This window comes from Lupinus angustifolius, chromosome LG05 (genome assembly GCF_001865875.1).
Source record: "Lupinus angustifolius cultivar Tanjil chromosome LG05, LupAngTanjil_v1.0, whole genome shotgun sequence".
NCBI lineage: Eukaryota > Viridiplantae > Streptophyta > Magnoliopsida > Fabales > Fabaceae > Lupinus > Lupinus angustifolius.
The window spans coordinates 21,549,733-21,568,353 of NC_032013.1; the positions used below are offsets into that span (position 1 = coordinate 21,549,733).

The window sequence follows — 18,621 nt, forward strand, 5'->3', positions numbered from 1 at the left end:
TTGGATAAGTAAAAATAAAATATAATACTTGAACTATGATGATGGATCCTTTTAATTATAGTAGTACAAAAATTTAACAAGTAATACATTAATTAAATTGTATATCAATTAAATTATATTACATATTATAATATATAATAAATTTATATTAATATAATCAAACAATATATATATTATTTGCAATATATATAACTCAATTATTACAATGACATTAGTCAATTATGTTGTACGCAATTATAAGGATTAATGTTTGAATTCTTGATATGTTGTTTTCAAAAATTGAATTTTTTCCTTCTATAAATATATTAGAAAAATTATGAAGAGAATATGCGATTTTAGTTTTGTCTTAGATTCTTCATAAAGCATTGCTAAACTCTCATGTCTCACTTTGACAATAATATGTCACATTTTGTGTTTATGGACGTGTATGCATTTAAGTTTAGGATCTATTACATTTATTAGTTGAGTTTCGGAAGAAAAAAAAAAATAGTTTAGATTTTATAAGTGTATTTTATACTGTAAAATCTTCCCTTTATTTTTATTTCTCGTTAAAATCTAACTTGCAAATGAAACGAAATGTGTTGATTAAATTGATACAAAGATGAAATGCATGTAGCTAATTTACAATTGGTTTATCTTCTATTTCAGTGCAACTACTACAAAAAATATCAAATAAAGTGAAGAACTTGAATTGGAACGTTACAGGACGTTCATGTAGTGGAGATGGAGGATTTGGTAACAAGCATGTTCCAGGACATCTATTTGCAAGGCGTGTCACATGTGATTGCACTTTCGATAATCACACTGTTTGCCATGTTACAAGCATGTAAGTGCCTTTTCATCATGTAAAAACTGAAATAGCATTTGAATCCTACAAACTGAGTTGCACTGGTGCTTTAAATTGCGGCTATGATTGCAGTTGCGGTAGAGACTCCGAAAAATATAGAGACTCTCAAAACTGTAATATTGTGGTCCGCAATTGTGATTGTGTGACCAGCAAGATATTGGTCTAGTGGTATAAAGTTCCGGTAGATCTTCAAAATGATCAAAAGGTTAAGGGTTCGATTCTTGGGAGCGACATTTATTAGGAGAGGTTATCGTGCACCTGAAAGATATTAGTTCCTTAGGCAAAAGATAAGAAATACTCTTGATAATACAAAAATTAATTGCAGTTGTGGACTACAATTTAAAACCTTATTACCTTATAGAGGAAAGTAAGGGGGCACAATCACTTCAAAGTTTTTTAGTTGTTGATGTTACTAATACAACAATTTGGCTATGATAGTGTGCTCAGGGGTCTCAATATAGCTGGAGATATACCCAATGAATTTGGAAGACTCACTCATCTGACAGAACTGTAAGTAATTATAAATTATTTTTCTTCTTTTCTTGTTGCATGTTCACAAATGTTGTCATTGATTGTAGTTCATTATTATATATTTTGGAGAACTTTACCTAGGAATCCCTTGCTTGAAGGTTAGTTTTGTAACCTTGGTTGAGAAAAAAAGGATTATAACTATGAATGTAAGCAATTTTTGTAATCAATCATGCAATTGTACTAATATGATTAGTGAACAGTAGTGATTGTAGTATTATTCAACATTTGTATGCAACCTAGTTCTTCTATTTTGAAGTGAAACATTATTAACTTCATCGAATGCAACAGAATCTGCCCAAAAGGAAATAAGTATTCAAAAAACTAATTCAAGATTTTATATTGATCAGTGATCTCTCGCGCAATTATTTCAGTGGCTCAATTCCGAAGAGTCTTGGACGCCTCCCCCTTGTCACTCTGTAAAGTCTTCAATACCTTTGTATCTGTGTTATTTTCTTGCTCAATGTCTTAGGCATATTCTTCATTTATTAACTTAGAAGCTAGAACCTTTGAGGGCTAAACAAAATTTTCAATTTTGCCTAAGTGGCTTTCAAGATTTTCCATTTCTTTATATCTTTTTTTGATAAAGAAATAATGTATTAAACTGAGCATAAGGGGTGCCCACCCAATACAAAGAAAGATCAATTGGTGATCTTTTTAGTAGCTAAAGAAATACAGAGTTTTTGATCCATACACCAATCTGCAAAAGTTAAAGAATTTTTATTTACAAAAGAGTTGAACCAAATTCAAGATCTAGTTTGGATTAAATGAAAAAGGTGAATATAACTAGTCTCCTTCTCTAAGAAAATCGCTTCATTTCTCATAACTCAAACTGACCAAACAACCGCAAACCACAACCTTCTCCAAACTTGTGCGCCTCTACCTCTTTCAAGAGAACCATGAAGATTGAAGAACTCAATAATTGTTGAGGGAAAGTAGTTGGAGTTTGCAACCAAGAGTAAAAACCTTTCCACACACTTGAAACAAACTCGCAAGATATGAATAAGTGATAAAATGATTCGACGTGATTTTTGCATAAAGTGCATATCAAATCATTTGCCCTCACTATAATATTCCTCTTAAACAACTCATCCTTTGTCGGAAGCCTTCTTCTAAGGAGTTTCTAGACAAAACAACAGATATTTGAAGGCACACGATTAATCTAACATCTATTTAAAACTTTACCTAAAGGAGATTGTTGTTGATTCACCTGAGCCAAGTAAGTAGATTTAACCGCATAGACCCCTGAGGCATCTAGCCCCCACCTCCATCTATCCAACATCTCCCTTTTGCATGAATAGTTCTGAATCAAGACATACAAGCTGCTAGCAATGGTATCCTCTCTACCAAACAATGGTCTTCCAATAGCCATAATCTCCTACCTGAGCAAGCTTGTTCCTTGCTAGATTAAATAATCTAGGAAAAACCTCTTTAAGGCTCTGATTACCCACCCAAACATATTGCCAAAAAAAGTTTGAAGACCATTACCAATTTCCCTCCAAATATTATCGACGAACCAACCACTTGTATCGCCTATAGGAGAGCCGACTTTACCTAAATCCTTCCACCATCTCGAAGCATTGATTTTACTATTTGAAGACCAATCAGGACCATACTTTGAAGTAATTACCTTCACCCAAAAAGCCTCGTCGTCATGCAATTTATGCCATCTCCATTTCCCCAACAGAGCTTGAATAAACAGACCAAGGTTTCTAACACCGAGACCTCCTAGCTCCTTGGGCTTGCAAACAACATCCCAAGCTATCCAAGCAACACCTTTACCACCTCTCTTATTATCCCAAAGAAAACTTCGTCTGCAAACTAACAATTTTAGCTAAAACCTTCTTTGAAGCTTTGTATAGAGAAAACATATAGGTAGGAATGTTTGATAAGACTGAATTTAGAAGAATTACTCTCCCACCAAAAGAAATATGTTTACATTTCCAAGAAGCAAGCCTCTTAGACACCACATCAATCATGCACTGCCAAGTGGAAAATCTCCTCGGATTTGCCCCAATAGGAATGCCCAAGTAAAGAAAAGGGAAAGAGCCAATCTTACAACACAAGAAATTCGCTGCTGCTAAAAGAACCGAATCCAACACCTTTATACTAAAAAGAGAGCTCTTGTTGGAGTTAACCTTCAAGCCGGAAGCTAACTCAAAACATCTAAGGATAGTCTTCATGCACCAAATATTTTTTTTTGAAGGCTTACAAACAATAACAGTATCATCGGCAAACTGAAGATCACAAACTTCTATACCATTGCCTCCTATTTTGTACCCCTCAAAAGCACCAAGGGATCTAGCCTTCCTGACCAATCCAGCAAAGCCTTCCCCTGCCATAAGAAAAAGGAAAGGAGCCATTGGAGCCCCCTGCCTAATACCTCTAGAGACTGAGAAGTGAGCTGTTGGACTTCCATTAACCAAGACAGACATAGAGGTTGAGGAAAGACAAGTATAAATCCACTTCCTCCATTTTCTCGAGAATCCAAACCGCATAAGCATATAGTCAAGGAAGTTCCAATCAAAGAATCGTAAGTTTTCTCGAAATCAACTTTGAACAAGAAACACCCATCCTTATCCTTAGTCGCAGAATGGATAACCTCATTAATTACCACAATGGTATCCAAGATATTTCTACCAGGAATGAAGGCCGATTGAGAAGGGGAAATTAATGAACTCATGACTCCTTTAAGTCTACCAGCCAAGTTCTTAGCAAGAATTTTATACAAGGAACCCACTAAGGAAATCGGTCTGTAGTCCTAGATTTTGTTTGGGCTCTTCGTCTTCGGAATCAAAGGAATGAAAGAAGAGTTCAAACATTTGGGGAGCTTTCCGTTAAGTTGGAATTCTTGAATAAAAAGGATGACATCCTTTTTAACCACATCCCAAAAATCCTGGAAGAATTTGAAATTAAAACCATCTGGCCCTGGGCTCTTGTCAGCGGCACAACTCTAAACCGCCATTCTGATCTCCTCTTCCATAATATCGACATCTAAGGCATGAAGTTGATTTTCATTCAAAGTCTGAAACTCTACTCGTCTTTCCATAGGCACGGAAAAGAATAATTTTTTGAAGTATTATGTTATCCCGGACCTCATAGTTGAATCCTCCTCATACCACACCTCATCAATCCAAACTCCCCTTATATGATTTCTTTCCATTTCTTTATATAATTCTAAATCATCGATTACAACTGTTAACATGCTTCAGGGAACTTTTGGGAAATCGACTTAGTGGTCCAATTCCCTCAGAAATTGGTGATATTACTAGTCTTCAGTTCCTGTAAGTGTTAGAGAAAAATATGATTTCACATTGTTTGATATTGAAACTGAAGTAACATATTTGTAATCCATGTTATAACAGGATTTTAGAGGATAATCAACTTGGTGGACCTCTTCCTCCCAGCCTCGGAAATTTGACTGAACTGCTTCTGTTGTGAGACTGTTGCTTCTTCTTAGTCTTTTTCATTTGATTTTCATTATCAATTTCAATGCATATCTCAATTTCTAAGATTTCATATACTAACCATTTTTCTTTTAATTTTAAATGAATCTGCAGACTTCTTTCTGGAAATAATTTTACAGGGACAATGCCAGAAGAATTAGGCAAACTAACGAATCTCACTGAATTGTTAGTGATCTGATTTTAAAACTAATGTTATCCTTAGTTTATTATGTCACTGTTAAATTCTGAAATTGCTCTATATTTTCTGCAGTAGGATAGATGGGAGCAGTTTATCCGGGAAGATACCTAGTTTTATTGGGAATTGGACCCATCTTATGAGATTGTGAGTCTAAATTTTGGTTCATCCATGACCCTTGTTCCTTGTTGAAAAAGAAAACTATTTTCTGTAATGCTTAACTTGCTTTTTATTATCTGAAGAAATTGTTTTGTTTTTTGTAGGGATTTGCAAGGCACATCCATGGAAGGCCCAATTCCTGCCACTATATCTGGCTTGACAAATTTACAAGAATTGTGAGGACCCTTTTTACCATATTCCTGAATTACTGCAATTTACAAAGGTTGTGGGATACAATATTCAAAAGAAGATAATTCTCTTTCCGTTGACAAAACATTTGTATATCAGGAGAATAACTGATTTGAAGGCACCAACAACATTTCCTGATTTGAAGGAATTGAAATTTTTGACTAGACTGTGAGTTTCAACCTTTCCTGCTATTTATGTGAATAACTATATAATGGTTTTTAATAACAATATTTATTTCTCTGACTTAGGGAATTGAGAAATTGCTTAATCACTGGTCCTATTCCTGACTACATTGGCGAACTGTCACAGCTAAAAGTTTTGTAAGTTTCCTCAAGGATTATTACTGACTATATATGCTTCACCTTGAAGTCTAGTTTTCTCTAAAAATAATATTGTGCTGAACTCTATCTGTTTACCATTAAATGCAACATTTTCTCATTATCAATGTAATTTTAAGGTTTTATATGTAAGAAAGAAAAGAGGTGTGTGGCTTGCAAGCTTTTCTTTTTCCTCCAAACTTGAAATTCCCTCTTATTACACTATTGTTAGGATTTGATTTATTTGGTATATGACATAACTTCATCATAGAATTAATCATCTTTTTCTTTCAGAGACCTGAGCTCCAACAGGTTGTCGGGTAAAATTCCAGATTCACTTCAGGGCTTAAGAATAAATTACTTGTAAGTGAACATTTTCATTAGCCGGCCAGAACATTAACCGAAAGATGTGGATATTCCCACTAGTAATTTGATCTCAAGAATGTTGCTTGCTTTTTATTTTTATTTTTATTTTTATTGATTTTACAGGCAAATGAGGCATATATTAATGTTGGATGCAGGTTTCTGACTAACAATTCTCTGACTGGAACAGTTCCTGAATGGTTACAGGAGTCCAAACATAATATGTTAGAATATTTCTTTGATTCTTTTTTTCTCCATTTGTTCCCTGATGCATATTTTAGTGTCACGTGTAGTAATTTAACTGTAACACAAGTACATCACATACTTGTGATTAAGCTTGAGCTCTAGTTGAATAATAAAGAAATTAAAATTTAATCTAATTTTATGTTCTCTTTCAGTGATTTATCTTACAACAATTTTACCGAGTCTTCTGTAACTAGTTGCCAGCAAGTGGCCGTGTAAGCTTCTTCTTTTTCTCTATAAATTTTATGCACAATGTTAATAATGGCAGCAAGTTAATACTAAGGAAGGTATTGTTGTTGAACAGGAACTTGGTTTCCAGCCACTCTCCCTCAGCAAAAACTTCGTAAGTTCCTACTGGGGTCTTAAATTAAGGTAGCTATTGCATTGCGGTCAGTGGTCACGACTGTTTTGTGGTTACTGCAGTCCACAATCATGATCTAAATATAATTGCAGCAGCCACTGCAACTGAGATATTCGTCTGCATTCGTGTGCACAATATAAAACCATGGTTCCTACCTATGGTATAAATTTAATTCTGTATCAGCTTTCTATAATGTATTGAAACTAACTTCACATGTTGCAGACTTTCCTGTTTGAAGATGGGCCTACCTTGTTCTGGAAAACCCACTGGTGAGTACTCACATTTATTAAATCAATCATTTTTTCATACACTATAATGATTTTGTAAATTAAAATATGATAGCTTCTTTCTGAAGCAACATGTGATGAAGAGACAAGTTTTTCTTAGTTCTTTTCTGCTTCTATGTTAAGCGTATTATTTTTTCTTAAAAAATGAATGGGTTTCACTATGTCTCCGCAGATAAGTCACTGTTCATAAACTGTGGAGGTCCTGAAATTAAGTTCGAGGGAAATGTATATGAAGCTGACCTTGATCACCGTGGCCCTTCAACTTTTTTTCTTAGCAATACTGGCCAGTGGGCTTATAGCAGCACAGGAGTATTTGTAGGAAATGCTGCTTCTGATTATGTAACAACAAATAAGAAATCTTTGATTATTCAAGGCCCTGCATACTACCAAACAGCCCGAATTGCCCCTCTGTCTCTTAGTTACTTTGGCCTTTGTATGCGAAAGGGCAATTATAAAGTGAGGCTCCATTTTGCTGAGATAATGTTTTCTAGTGACCAGAACCAGACATTTAGCAGCCTTGGAAGGCGCATATTTGATGTTTCGGTTCAAGTGAGTAACAAAACAAAATATTTGTTTCATTCTTTTAATGACAAAACATAGCTATAATTCTTCGAATGTTTGTGGTGCTGGTAACAATTGTTATACCTGATTTGTTTTCATTGATGAGATGTTACCAATATTAGGTTTTCATTGGAAAGCGGTACCATGACATTCAAATAATTCTATCCAGTGTTGTTAATTTTCAAATTTTGACTCGTGTTTTCCAAGAAAATAAAGTACTGAAGGTAGATATTTTGAATATTGAATGTTGTCAGGGTGTTAAATATTTGGAAAATTTTAACATTGCGGAAAAGGCTGGTGGAGCTGGTTTGGGGATCACTGAGGAGTTTAATGTTGATGTAATCAATAGCACCTTGGAAATTCGCTTATCCTGGGCAGGAAAAGGCACTAATGCCATTCCTGAAAGAGGTGTTTATGGACCTCTTATATCTGCTATCAGTGTGACCCCAAGTAAGTAGTAGTTTTCATATTTTTTCCTCTCTTTGAATCAATTACCACGTTATTTCATGTTCTATATGCATTTCTATTTCGTTTTGTAGACTTCGAAATCCGATCAGGTGGCCTGTCTACTGGAGAAATTGTTGCAATTCTGGGTGCAACATGCGTGTTTATCATATTGGTACTTTTTATCCTTTTGAAAAAGGGTTACATTTGCACGAAAGATCAAATAGACAAAGGTAAGATTCAAATCCAAAGTAAACAAGCAGTTGCTGCCCTGATGTTTTGGCTTTTGTAATAAGAGGTTCAGACTGAATAGTAGTCAATTAGGATGTATATACATCGAATATAAGAATCGTGATAGTCTAATCATTGATTGAAAGTGCACATTTATGATCATTGATCAGGAAATCAATGGCTGCCATCATGATAGTATGTTTGCACATATATAACAAATCATGAAGTTGTTATAATCATGACCATTGATTTCTCAATCAATAAGCATCAAATCCCGAATATCATCTATAATTATATAGTAGTAGACATGGCTTCTGTATATCTGTTAGTATTACATTATTTTGATATTTAAATTTACTGTAAAGTTCTTCATTCTTATGTACATCTTTTCTCACCGCATAGTTCTACAACTACATTTTGCAGAACTTCATGATCTTAAAACGGGGTATTTCAGTTTAAAACAAATCAAAATTGCTACTAATAATTTTGACCCAGAAAATAAGATAGGGGAAGGAGGCTTTGGGCCAGTATACAAGGTAACTTTTGATAGACTATAATCATCATAATTAACCAGCATGATATTTTAGAACATTGGTTTATGTCTTTTATCCTTAACATTTTTATATATGAAAATATAATAATGAAGACATTGCTTATTCACAGGGTATATTTTTAGATGGTACTGTAGTTGCTGTTAAGCAGCTCTCCTCCAGATCAAGGCAAGGAAACCGTGAATTTGTTAATGAAATAGGCATGATATCGGCTTTGCAGCATCCAAATCTTGTGAAGCTTTATGGATGCTGCATTGAAGGAAACGAGTTGCTTCTAGTGTATGAATACTTGGAAAACAATAGTCTTGCTCGTGCACTTTTTGGTAAATGCTTCATGAATACTGGTTATGTGGTGTGTGTAAATACTCCTAATTATAAGTTGAAATCTAATTGAATAAGCTTTTATATCTTCTAGGTAAAGAAGAACATTGGCTACACTTGGAGTGGTCCGCAAGAATGAAGATATGTGTGGGGATAGCAAGGGGACTAGCTTATCTTCATGAGGAATCAAGGTTGAAAATAGTACACAGAGATATTAAGGCAACCAATGTCTTGCTTGATAGGAATCTCAATGCCAAGATCTCTGACTTTGGTTTAGCTAAGCTTGATGAAGACGAGAACACTCATATTAGCACAAGAATAGCTGGAACAATGTTAGTATTATGCCACAGCATTTTAATTTTGAGTTCTGTTTCATTTTGTTTAAGAAATCATTGACTCAATGTTCTCTTATCAGTGGTTACATGGCTCCTGAGTATGCTATGAGGGGTTACTTGACTGATAAAGCAGATGTTTATAGCTTTGGAGTTGTAGCATTAGAGATTGTTAGTGGAAGGAGCAACACAAATTACAGGTCAAAGGAGGAGTTTGTTTATCTTCTGGATTGGGTAAGTTACTCTTTTGTGTGGTTTTCTGAGTTTGTGATACCGAAAGTCGGGGATTTTGCGTGGATAATATTAGCAATGTGTTATGTGTACAACCCTACATGATAACTTTGCGACAATTTTTTGGCTTTTACAAGGCAGAGTATCAGAACTTTAATTTTTAGAGAAGGTTGTTGTTGTGTGTGGTACAAATATCATTTTGGATTATGCTTTCTCATCTTGTTTCTTGTAATATTTTTGTATGCAATTGAAGGCCTATTTTCTCGAAGAGCAAGGAAACCTTCTGGAGTTGGTGGATCCAGATCTTGGTACAGAGTACTCGGAAGAAGAGGCAATGAGAATGATTCAAATGGCACTCATATGTACAAATCCATCTCCAACTCTTAGACCTCTCATGTCATCTGTAGTGAGCATGCTTGAAGGAGACACTCCAATTCAAGTACCAAAAATCAAAAGGGTTGAGGTTTCACAAGATGGAAGATTCAAATCCTTACAGACGCTAAAACAAGACAACCAAGATCACGCTTCTTCTACACTCTCGTACGATAGTATGGAGCGAAGAAGCCAATCGATGAATGCACCATGGGTTGACTCCTCCACATCTTTACATGCCCAGTAGAGATGATTATTCTTCATCAAATAAACTTCACATGATATGTTATTTAGGAGGTTAACTCATCAAAGTCCAATTTTCTATACATTCTATTGATATACATGTAAAATGAGAGTCTTCAAGTACCAATTTTCAGAGTGTAAATAAGATTTAGCATTGCTTGTTATTACATTGTAGGTTAATTAAAGGTATTTCATGTCTGAATCTTGCCAATATGGTAGTGTGTACTGTGTTCAGACTTCAGAGTAATCAATTTCAGTTTTAAAGCTCCAGTTATGTTGATTTCTTAGTCATTATGTCATCCATGGTGTTGACAAGGTTAATTTATATTTGCACAAAAGAATAATTATATGTTTCTGGGTGGGGATAGAATTGTTGATAAGACTTAGATGAATATTTTTATCCATATATAAAGGATTGAAGATAGGAACTATAAAATTCACATGAAAAGGGGTTAATTCAAAAATCATAGGGATATAGAAAGAAACAAAGATTGTGAAGGATTTCATGACAGATACTGTTTTGTTAAATCAAATGATGATTGGAAATTTACTCCTTCACAGTCATAGTTAAGAAATCATATGATAAAAAGTGGCAAATCATAACAACAAGGCTCAACATAGTTAGTAGATAACTGAGTTTTCATGATTTCAGAAGTTCAATCTTTACTATGTACATGAAATAGGCTATCTTGATCTAAGCAAAATCCACTTAGGAGATTTTCATGCCCTGGAAGAGATTACTTTGGTCAACTATTTCAAAAGGTGGTTAATTATTAGGAACCAAAAGAGTTTGGTTCTAACCCTGGGATACTAAGCAAGTCAAATGAAGTGATATTAAGAATGAGCAAAAAAAATGTATTCATTGATAGTGTTTTTTACATTGTTATTATGTCATTCACCATACTCTTAAATATGGGTACATAAATGAGTGATGAATGACGTATTGATTCCAAATAAATAAATAAAAGTTCTGCCCTAAAACAAAATAGTAGACAAATGAATAGTCAAATGCAATGGAGAACAAGGAAAGTAACTTGCTGATAACACCATGATAACTACACCCTTACACAAATTCACTCTCTGCTCCTCACAGTAAAAAACCCTATACAAAATATGCAACAAGGAATAGTGAGATATAAAGCTCAATGTTTTTACATTAATCATTTGTAGGTATTAGCCTACTAGGGTAAGGCCCAACTAAATCTCCAGAACGATCAAAATGTCAAATGTTCAATTCATGTGAACGACACTTGTTGGGAGGAGCATTTACACCCCTGAAAGAGATTAGTTTCTTACCAAAAGGTGAAAGGATACTCTTAGTAGTACCTAAAAAATTGTCAAGGTTTATTAAAAATATGAAATCTGCTAGTGAGTGCTTCATGCAATATATAGTCGGTCAGGATAAATGGTGAATGTTAAATTTGATAGTAAATGATCAATGTAAAATTTGTCCAATATTAGTGATATGTTTTGTTGGGGATATAATATATGCTTCAGCATTGTTTTAGCATGAAGCTTATTTTTTGTTGATTATTTACCAAAATCCAAGAACTACTCTCCCCTTTCAAGGCTCAAATTGCTTGAGAAGTTGAACTGAAATTCTCTTACAACAGGAACATCTTTAATTAATAACCTAGAATACTAACACTAATACTAAAACAAATACAAATCAAGGAAAAATAAAAATTAGAAACCCCAAATCTCAAGTTGAATCCTACTTCTAAAAGTTAAACCAAAAATTGGAAATTGAAAATTCACAAGGACATTCTTAATATTTGGATATTCAATCACAAATACAGCAAGATCCTTGAATGATATAGGCCAAACCATAGAAATTGACAAAATAATACACTGCCAAAGTCAAGATTTTCTATTCATAATAAGGACTGTACATATTTTAGTTATTAGGAGCTTTTTATTCTTCAATCTCAAGGAACCAGACCTATATACAATTCTCATGCAAAAAATGGTGACAAACACTTGAAGGGTATCTATCAGAACTCAATGCCACTATTTATCTGAATGGAAAAGGAGGGGCACCCAATATTGGAGAGGGGAGCATCAACTCTCAGAACAAGACCTGAGTTTCCCACATTTCCATTCCACTTTGATCTGCCAATCTGAACATGCAACATTGGAGGGAAAATATGAGCCAGAAACTACTTAGATTAACTCTTATTACAATGAAAACTTGGGAAATAATTGTAAATAGTTAGTACTAGTAAAAATCTGCAAATGATTGATATCTTTCATACTCACAAATATTGCAACTAGAAAGTATACATGTTGTTATATAGTAATGATAAAAACCAGAGATATTGAATATATATGCTTATGGCAGTTGTCATTTTCTAGCTTGGCTGATTTGCATTTGAGATTATGATATCTTCAGCTTGCCTAAAACACCAAAATAAACTCAATAGTATTTCATATCTAAATTCTAATCTGCTCAAGGAAATATATCTGAAGTGACAGGTTACACCGGGACTCCAGGAGCATAATAAACTCCACCTGTTACCTTTTCTTATTAAAATCGAACAATGTGTAGTAGAGCTGGGAGGCCGGAGAGTCAACGCCTGCCTCAACCTGCCCTTAGACAGGTTAGGGCAGCCCGTAACTTAAGTCACCCCTTAAACGGAATCTTATAATAAACGTGCGTAGTATCTATGCATTGTCAATTTGCTTTTGGTTCCTACTTGGCCCTAGCAATCAAGGGAATTTCTGCCCACATATAACTCAGTTTGCTTTTAATTAACTAATAGCAGCAATTTTGTGCTGAACAAAAAATTAGTATTAACACATTAATAACATATTACATGCTATTTATAAAGAAAAACATAAACATGCTAGTTCAAGATCAACTTACTGATACTGAAGCAAATGCAGAAGGATGTGACATGAAGGCACATCCACAAATTAGACTAAGTTTCTCTTTAACTGAATGAATGAGTTCAGTCCGCAACCCTGGATTGCTTCCACCAAAAGTAGGACACAGACTAACAGTAAAAAGAACATTAAAAGATAAGGTGTATGAACACAATCGGAAGTTCAAGTTTTTACACAAAATTAAAGACAGAATAATATAGTACACCAAAAGATTAGATAGACTTGTATTAGATACATGCGAATTATTTAGAGTTCGGAAAATTAGTAATTAGAGTATTGGAATATTTGAAAGCATAGTTACTTGGTACGCGGTACACATACACAGTTCATTTAGATATGCAGTTCTCACCTTTTACATTATTATGAGACTCTCTTTATGATGAACCTAGTACATGATTTGTCAAATTCGATACACAATACATAGCAACATCACAGAGCCCAAATGCTTCCACAACCAGGCTTAAAATCAAGAAAAGACGACTTCAAAAGCTTTGTTGGCTTAAGAATGCAATCATCACTAAACTTCAGGTTCATGTTCTTTAGGGAGTGAGTTATGATTTCAAGAGTGTACTATACTAGATTGGAACAAAGTTTTCAGAAAAGAATTCTATCCAAATTTAGACGGACAATACTCCACTAATGTTTTCTCTCTAAAAATTATTACTCATATAAATTCCATCATGCTTACTTGCTTTGGTTAGGTTCTTTGGTCTTCTTAATGAGGATTATTATCCTCCATTTTTGTACTCATGTTCTTAGATTAAAGCCTTCTGTTAGAAAAAGTCCTGTGTTTTTTAATGTACTTTTCTAGTTTGGAAAATCAAACACAAGATGTCCAATCAAGTAAGTAATCATCACAATTATCTGAAGTCTCCATTATGCATAATAGAGGCACCTAAGCGGCTAAGCAACCCATTTGACAATAAACCCAGGACCACAACCAGTCCCCTGCCCAAAACAAGAAAAGTGGAAAGAAAAGAAAAGTCGACTAAATAACAGATTTAAAAGAGGATTCGAATCATCTTACCTCATTTGAATGGTTGGCCTCACAATGAGACCAGATCTCTTCCAGGCTAAGGCTTGAGCAAGACCCAAGGAAAATGATTTGTCGGGCCATTGTACCATAGGTGTAACTCTTGTTCCCCATTTGTTCTAAGAAAACAAAAGTATATCAGATATTACTTCCCAACCATGAAGAAATTAGTTTGAGATCAGTAAAGATCTGCAGCTGCTTAACTTATTCTGGACATAAAAAACTGTTTCATTCTTGCTTTTAAGGAAGATTGGCAATTAATGGCTCAATAAACTGCTCATGAATCTTTCACCAGAGCTTGAGCAAGAAACTTTGACTTGTTTAACAGACAGGCCAAAGTTCAAGCTCTTACAAATTCAGCTCATTAAATATATACAATACACATGTGAGTGCCCTAGACTAGAGAAATAGGGGTACAGCCGTACAAGTTTTCCAGAGATGGTGGTGATCTAAGGAATGCTGCAATGAAGGATCCTTCTTTATTGATGGAAAGCGCAATTATCGGGACTGGCGCTGTTTCATTCTCTGAAAGATTATACGATGCTACATGATTGTGGCACATGAAGCTTGGTCAGATGAATGAGAATAGAATTACAATACTTGCTGGCATATGATTCTTGAGAGGCATAAGGACTATAGATTTAGTTTCTATGAAAATAATTGGTTGGGCCACTAGCATGTAGCCATGTACTATAAACTGGCTCATGGAGCTACAGCTGCTCGTGGGCTCATAGTAACCTGAGCTTGAGCCACTGACATGAGCTTCTTTTCTTATTGAACAAATTTCAATCCTCTTGAGCTTGAGCTAAATAAAGCTCGGCTAACCTTATTACTAGTCTTACTTTTTTTCCCGACGAAATATTAATAGTCTTACTTGAGTTCCTTATCTTGGATTATTACCTTGCATGAAAAGCTGAATCTCATTTCCCCGGGATATTGACCCTGAGCTTGAAGAAGACCTCCACAAACAGGAAGGAAGGCACTGGTAGTTAGACCCTCACCAGATACATAGGTTAGTTGCCCATTAGGACATTGTAGATCCACGAATGACTGGAAGCAAAGAGGAAAAATGATGATGATCATCGGAAATTTATTTTCAGGATGATTCTACTAGTAGACAAATCATAGTTCTCACTGGCTTATACAAAAGAGAACGCTCTTGTTATATAAAAAGGAAAACCATATTCCCTTGAAATATCAAATCCAGTATAATATGCAGTAATAATGAGCTCCAAAGTGACTCCAATGTGCAGTTTGGCAAACTAGAAATCAAATCTAGAAATGCTTAGGTTAAAACAAAAAATCATTTCTACATAAATTTATATTAATTTCAATTTCAAACATTTTATAATGTCTAAATTTGGTGTTGAACTAGTTCAAATGAAAAAACAATTAGTCTGAAACCAACTGTGTATAATATTTCTTTTGAATTAGTTTTGACTTGTAAAAAATAATAAAAAGAACATGTTTTCTAAACAGAGATTACCAAAACATGGGATTCTAAAAATGACTTCATTATTAGGCCTTTAAGGTTTGGCAAACTCCTCCCAAGACAGTTATATGTTGGGCGCCTTCCCTTTCCCTTCCTTCCCCTCCAAAATCCAACTCCCAAACTAACCCTAAAAGACAAACTTTTATATCTTCCTAAGTACAAATGCTCTTTATCTATATAAATACAAACTTCAGAAAGTATTAACTGTCCCTCAATGATCAAACTATACAGACAAGCCTTTCCAGCTATTTCTTGAATAAAAGATTAATACAACAAATAATAATCTGTAAAATCAATCATTCTACAGTAAATTTACAATAACAAGGAGACACAAGTATAATAGTTCAGGGGCTACACTAAATGAGTTATGAGTAGGAGACGACGGCCTTTCTAGCTCTAAATATATAACAAGATAAAGAATTAATTTGACCATATAAAAACAACCTAAGCACTTAGGTTGGTAAACTAACATCATATAAGTTGTCATGGCACTTCAAACAAAATAGATGTACAAATAAAAATTAGAATAAGTGTTTCTAGAGTCATCATAAGTTATCAACTTACACAAGCTAAGGGATTCAAGCAAAGCATGGACGTCAACAGCCACCTTCTGTGTTTTGACCAAACGGCTGGACAAAGAGAATGCATTCCATTCTAACAATCAAAAAATACCATGTAAGAACAAGAAGGAAATGTTTGAAGATGTTAGGGGAGAATAAATAAGCAACTCCAAAATTAGAGAGTAATTTTGACAGCAAAACAAATCCATAGAATCTATTTCCTCCTTAACCTAAAACACCCAATTTCAATCACATGTATAGTTTCAAAACAGCATAATTTACAATAGCTTACACACGAGAGTTGATCCATAACTCAGATGAAGAAATAATGTTCAACAATCAAATGCATATAATACAATATACAAGACTTTCTTTAAGGACAAGTTATAAAACATTTTGATAACTATACTTCAAAGTTGCGCAAAAGATTCTTTTCTACGATAAAATGCAATCCCTGCAAGAATAAAATGCAAGCCAGCTGATCATCTTTACCTTTCTATCATAGCCATACCAAAGTAAGTGTTGCTTTGACAGATGAACAGGCAAAAGCAGAGTTGAATCACGGATGAAAAGAAGAGGTCCAAGTTGGACTAGGAAAAGAGATGAATTTTCATTTCCTGATGTAGAAGTAGAACTGCCATGTGATGCCTCTAATCTCCACAAATCACCCCTTGCAACAAAAGAACGCTCCACCTCTTGAGTTCTACTATCATAAGTTGCCGTAACATTTATGATTCCCTGCACTTGACAAAGAAAGACAATAAAGGAAATAGAAAAATAAAGGAAGGATGCAACTAAGTGAGAGAAAACAAAGTTTGGCCATACAAAACACGCAATATAGGAAACAAGTGTCCAATACCAGAAATCTCTCATGCCTAACAAAGGAAATTTAAAAGCTAGTGGTAAGAGTCTAGCACATTAAAGTTTTCAGAATACACAATTCACCTATATGGATAGGATAGAGAATCAAAACTAATACCTCAATCTGGAAGTCTCTGCTCCACAATATATATTGGTTTTCAAGTTGATATTCTAACTTAAAAATAAGATCACCACTATCCGATAAACATGATTTCTAGCATGATCGATGTCTTACATAAATAGTTAGCCCCAAATCAGTAAGACCAAGCAGTAATAATTGAAATTTACAGGTTTTTAGCCGCATGGGCACATATAAAGCGGGGTGACATTTTTTTCTATACTTTTCATTTGCATTTGTCTAATAGATGCAGTCAATCAGAATTAACTGAGATAACTTTAAAATAATTGTAATAAGGACTCTCTAAATTGCTATTTTTAATGAATAATTAGTACTTGATTGATTGTGAGTAAAAGTCGCTTTTTGCCTGAATTCAACTCCTCTCCACTACTGAAATATGACGAGAAATGTAACTTTCTTATTTATTTGTGTCGCGTGTCGTAATGTTTATCCAGTAGTGGACTCTCCAATAGTCATGGAGAGGATCTAAATTAGCGCTGCCTATGCAACATTTACTCATCAATGTTACAGTATATGCAAAGTGCAAATAACACTAACTAAAAACTATTTTACCTGTCTCCTCCCCAAATTAAATCCACCAACATCATCATCCACAATTCCACCACTACTAATTTCAGCAAACCCATGATTCTTCAACCTCTCACTTAGTGACCCCAACCCCAAATCCTCTTTCACAATAACCCCAACACCATTTCTATGCCTACCCTTATCCCCTTCCACCCTGAGTGACCCCATAATCACATCCTCCGGTGTAAACGGCACCACTGGCATCGGCAACCACCGGAAAAACTGATGCACCAGCCCATTCAAGCTGGCACCAAAATCTGCCCCGGCCTGCCCAATCCTGTTTCCGATGTCGAAAATCGCAGAAACACCATTTGCTCCATAACCATAGCTCCCTAGCCCAAAATCCATGGTCCCGAAATTCTGTGAAGGGAACTCAAGATCAAAAAGTTTCGATTTTGATGGGTTTGGCCACATGAATTGAGGATTGTTCATATGGGTTTGGATCAAACCGGTGAAACCCTGTGCAAGACGATCAGCTAGGTCCTGACCATGTCGTTGCACCTCTTCCCATGCATCAAACGACAGTGACCTTTCCATAGTAAAAGTTTCACAGTTCACACAATTCTGCAAAAAGTTACAAACTTTCCATAGGAATTTGAGGTGTTTAACAAAACCCAGAAAGGAATTGAACTTTATGCACGAATTAAATATGAAAATCTATGAGTGATGAAATGGAACAATGATAAATAGAATGGGGTTTGTGTGAGTGAATGAGTGCGCATTACGCATAGGGGTTTGGTTTGCTGACACGTTTGTATTGTTGTGGATGAGGAAATGGATACAAAGTTCAGTGACAATGAAAATACACCAATGGTGAAAACTTTTTAAGAGACCACATAAGGCAATGAATCTCTTGATTTT

General features: G+C 34.8%; 2 protein-coding genes across 2 annotated transcripts; one reads left to right on the top strand and one right to left on the bottom strand.

The window, feature by feature from the left end:
* LOC109348089 (probable LRR receptor-like serine/threonine-protein kinase At1g53440) lies at positions 1,212-10,450 on the top strand. Its single transcript, XM_019588308.1, has 22 exons — positions 1,212-1,357; positions 1,726-1,794; positions 4,588-4,659; positions 4,741-4,812; positions 4,936-5,007; positions 5,093-5,164; positions 5,281-5,352; positions 5,465-5,533; positions 5,614-5,685; positions 5,977-6,045; positions 6,204-6,269; positions 6,444-6,503; positions 6,593-6,631; positions 6,872-6,918; positions 7,109-7,485; positions 7,752-7,947; positions 8,037-8,174; positions 8,596-8,708; positions 8,836-9,046; positions 9,139-9,376; positions 9,460-9,610; positions 9,861-10,450. Exons 1-22 carry the CDS (start codon positions 1,254-1,256, stop codon positions 10,224-10,226), a joined length of 2,745 nt encoding a protein of 914 aa, XP_019443853.1. The 5' UTR covers positions 1,212-1,253; the 3' UTR covers positions 10,227-10,450.
* LOC109348091 lies at positions 11,822-18,570 on the bottom strand. Its single transcript, XM_019588309.1, has 7 exons — positions 17,746-18,570; positions 16,686-16,931; positions 16,198-16,287; positions 15,042-15,191; positions 14,136-14,260; positions 13,089-13,218; positions 11,822-12,342 (listed from the first exon to the last, which is right to left on the bottom strand). Exons 1-7 carry the CDS (start codon positions 18,295-18,297, stop codon positions 12,217-12,219), a joined length of 1,419 nt encoding a protein of 472 aa, XP_019443854.1. The 5' UTR covers positions 18,298-18,570; the 3' UTR covers positions 11,822-12,216.

Bases quoted from the DNA above. Each gene is read 5' to 3' on its own strand.
- LOC109348091 (XM_019588309.1), bottom strand. From the start codon at position 18,297: ATGGAAAGGTCACTGTCGTTTGATGCATGGGAAGAGGTGCAACGACAT. The intron at 16,932-17,745 runs GTAAAATAGTTT...TGTCAAGTGCAG, and splicing joins TTAATTTGGGGAGGAGACAG to GGAATCATAAATGTTACGGC. The intron at 16,288-16,685 runs GTAAAGATGATC...TTTGATTGTTAG, and splicing joins GGTATGGCTATGATAGAAAG to AATGGAATGCATTCTCTTTG.
- LOC109348089 (XM_019588308.1), top strand. From the start codon at position 1,254: ATGTTACTAATACAACAATTTGGCTATGATAGTGTGCTCAGGGGTCTC. The intron at 4,813-4,935 runs GTGAGACTGTTG...ATGAATCTGCAG, and splicing joins TTGACTGAACTGCTTCTGTT to ACTTCTTTCTGGAAATAATT. The intron at 7,486-7,751 runs GTGAGTAACAAA...GAATGTTGTCAG, and splicing joins TATTTGATGTTTCGGTTCAA to GGTGTTAAATATTTGGAAAA.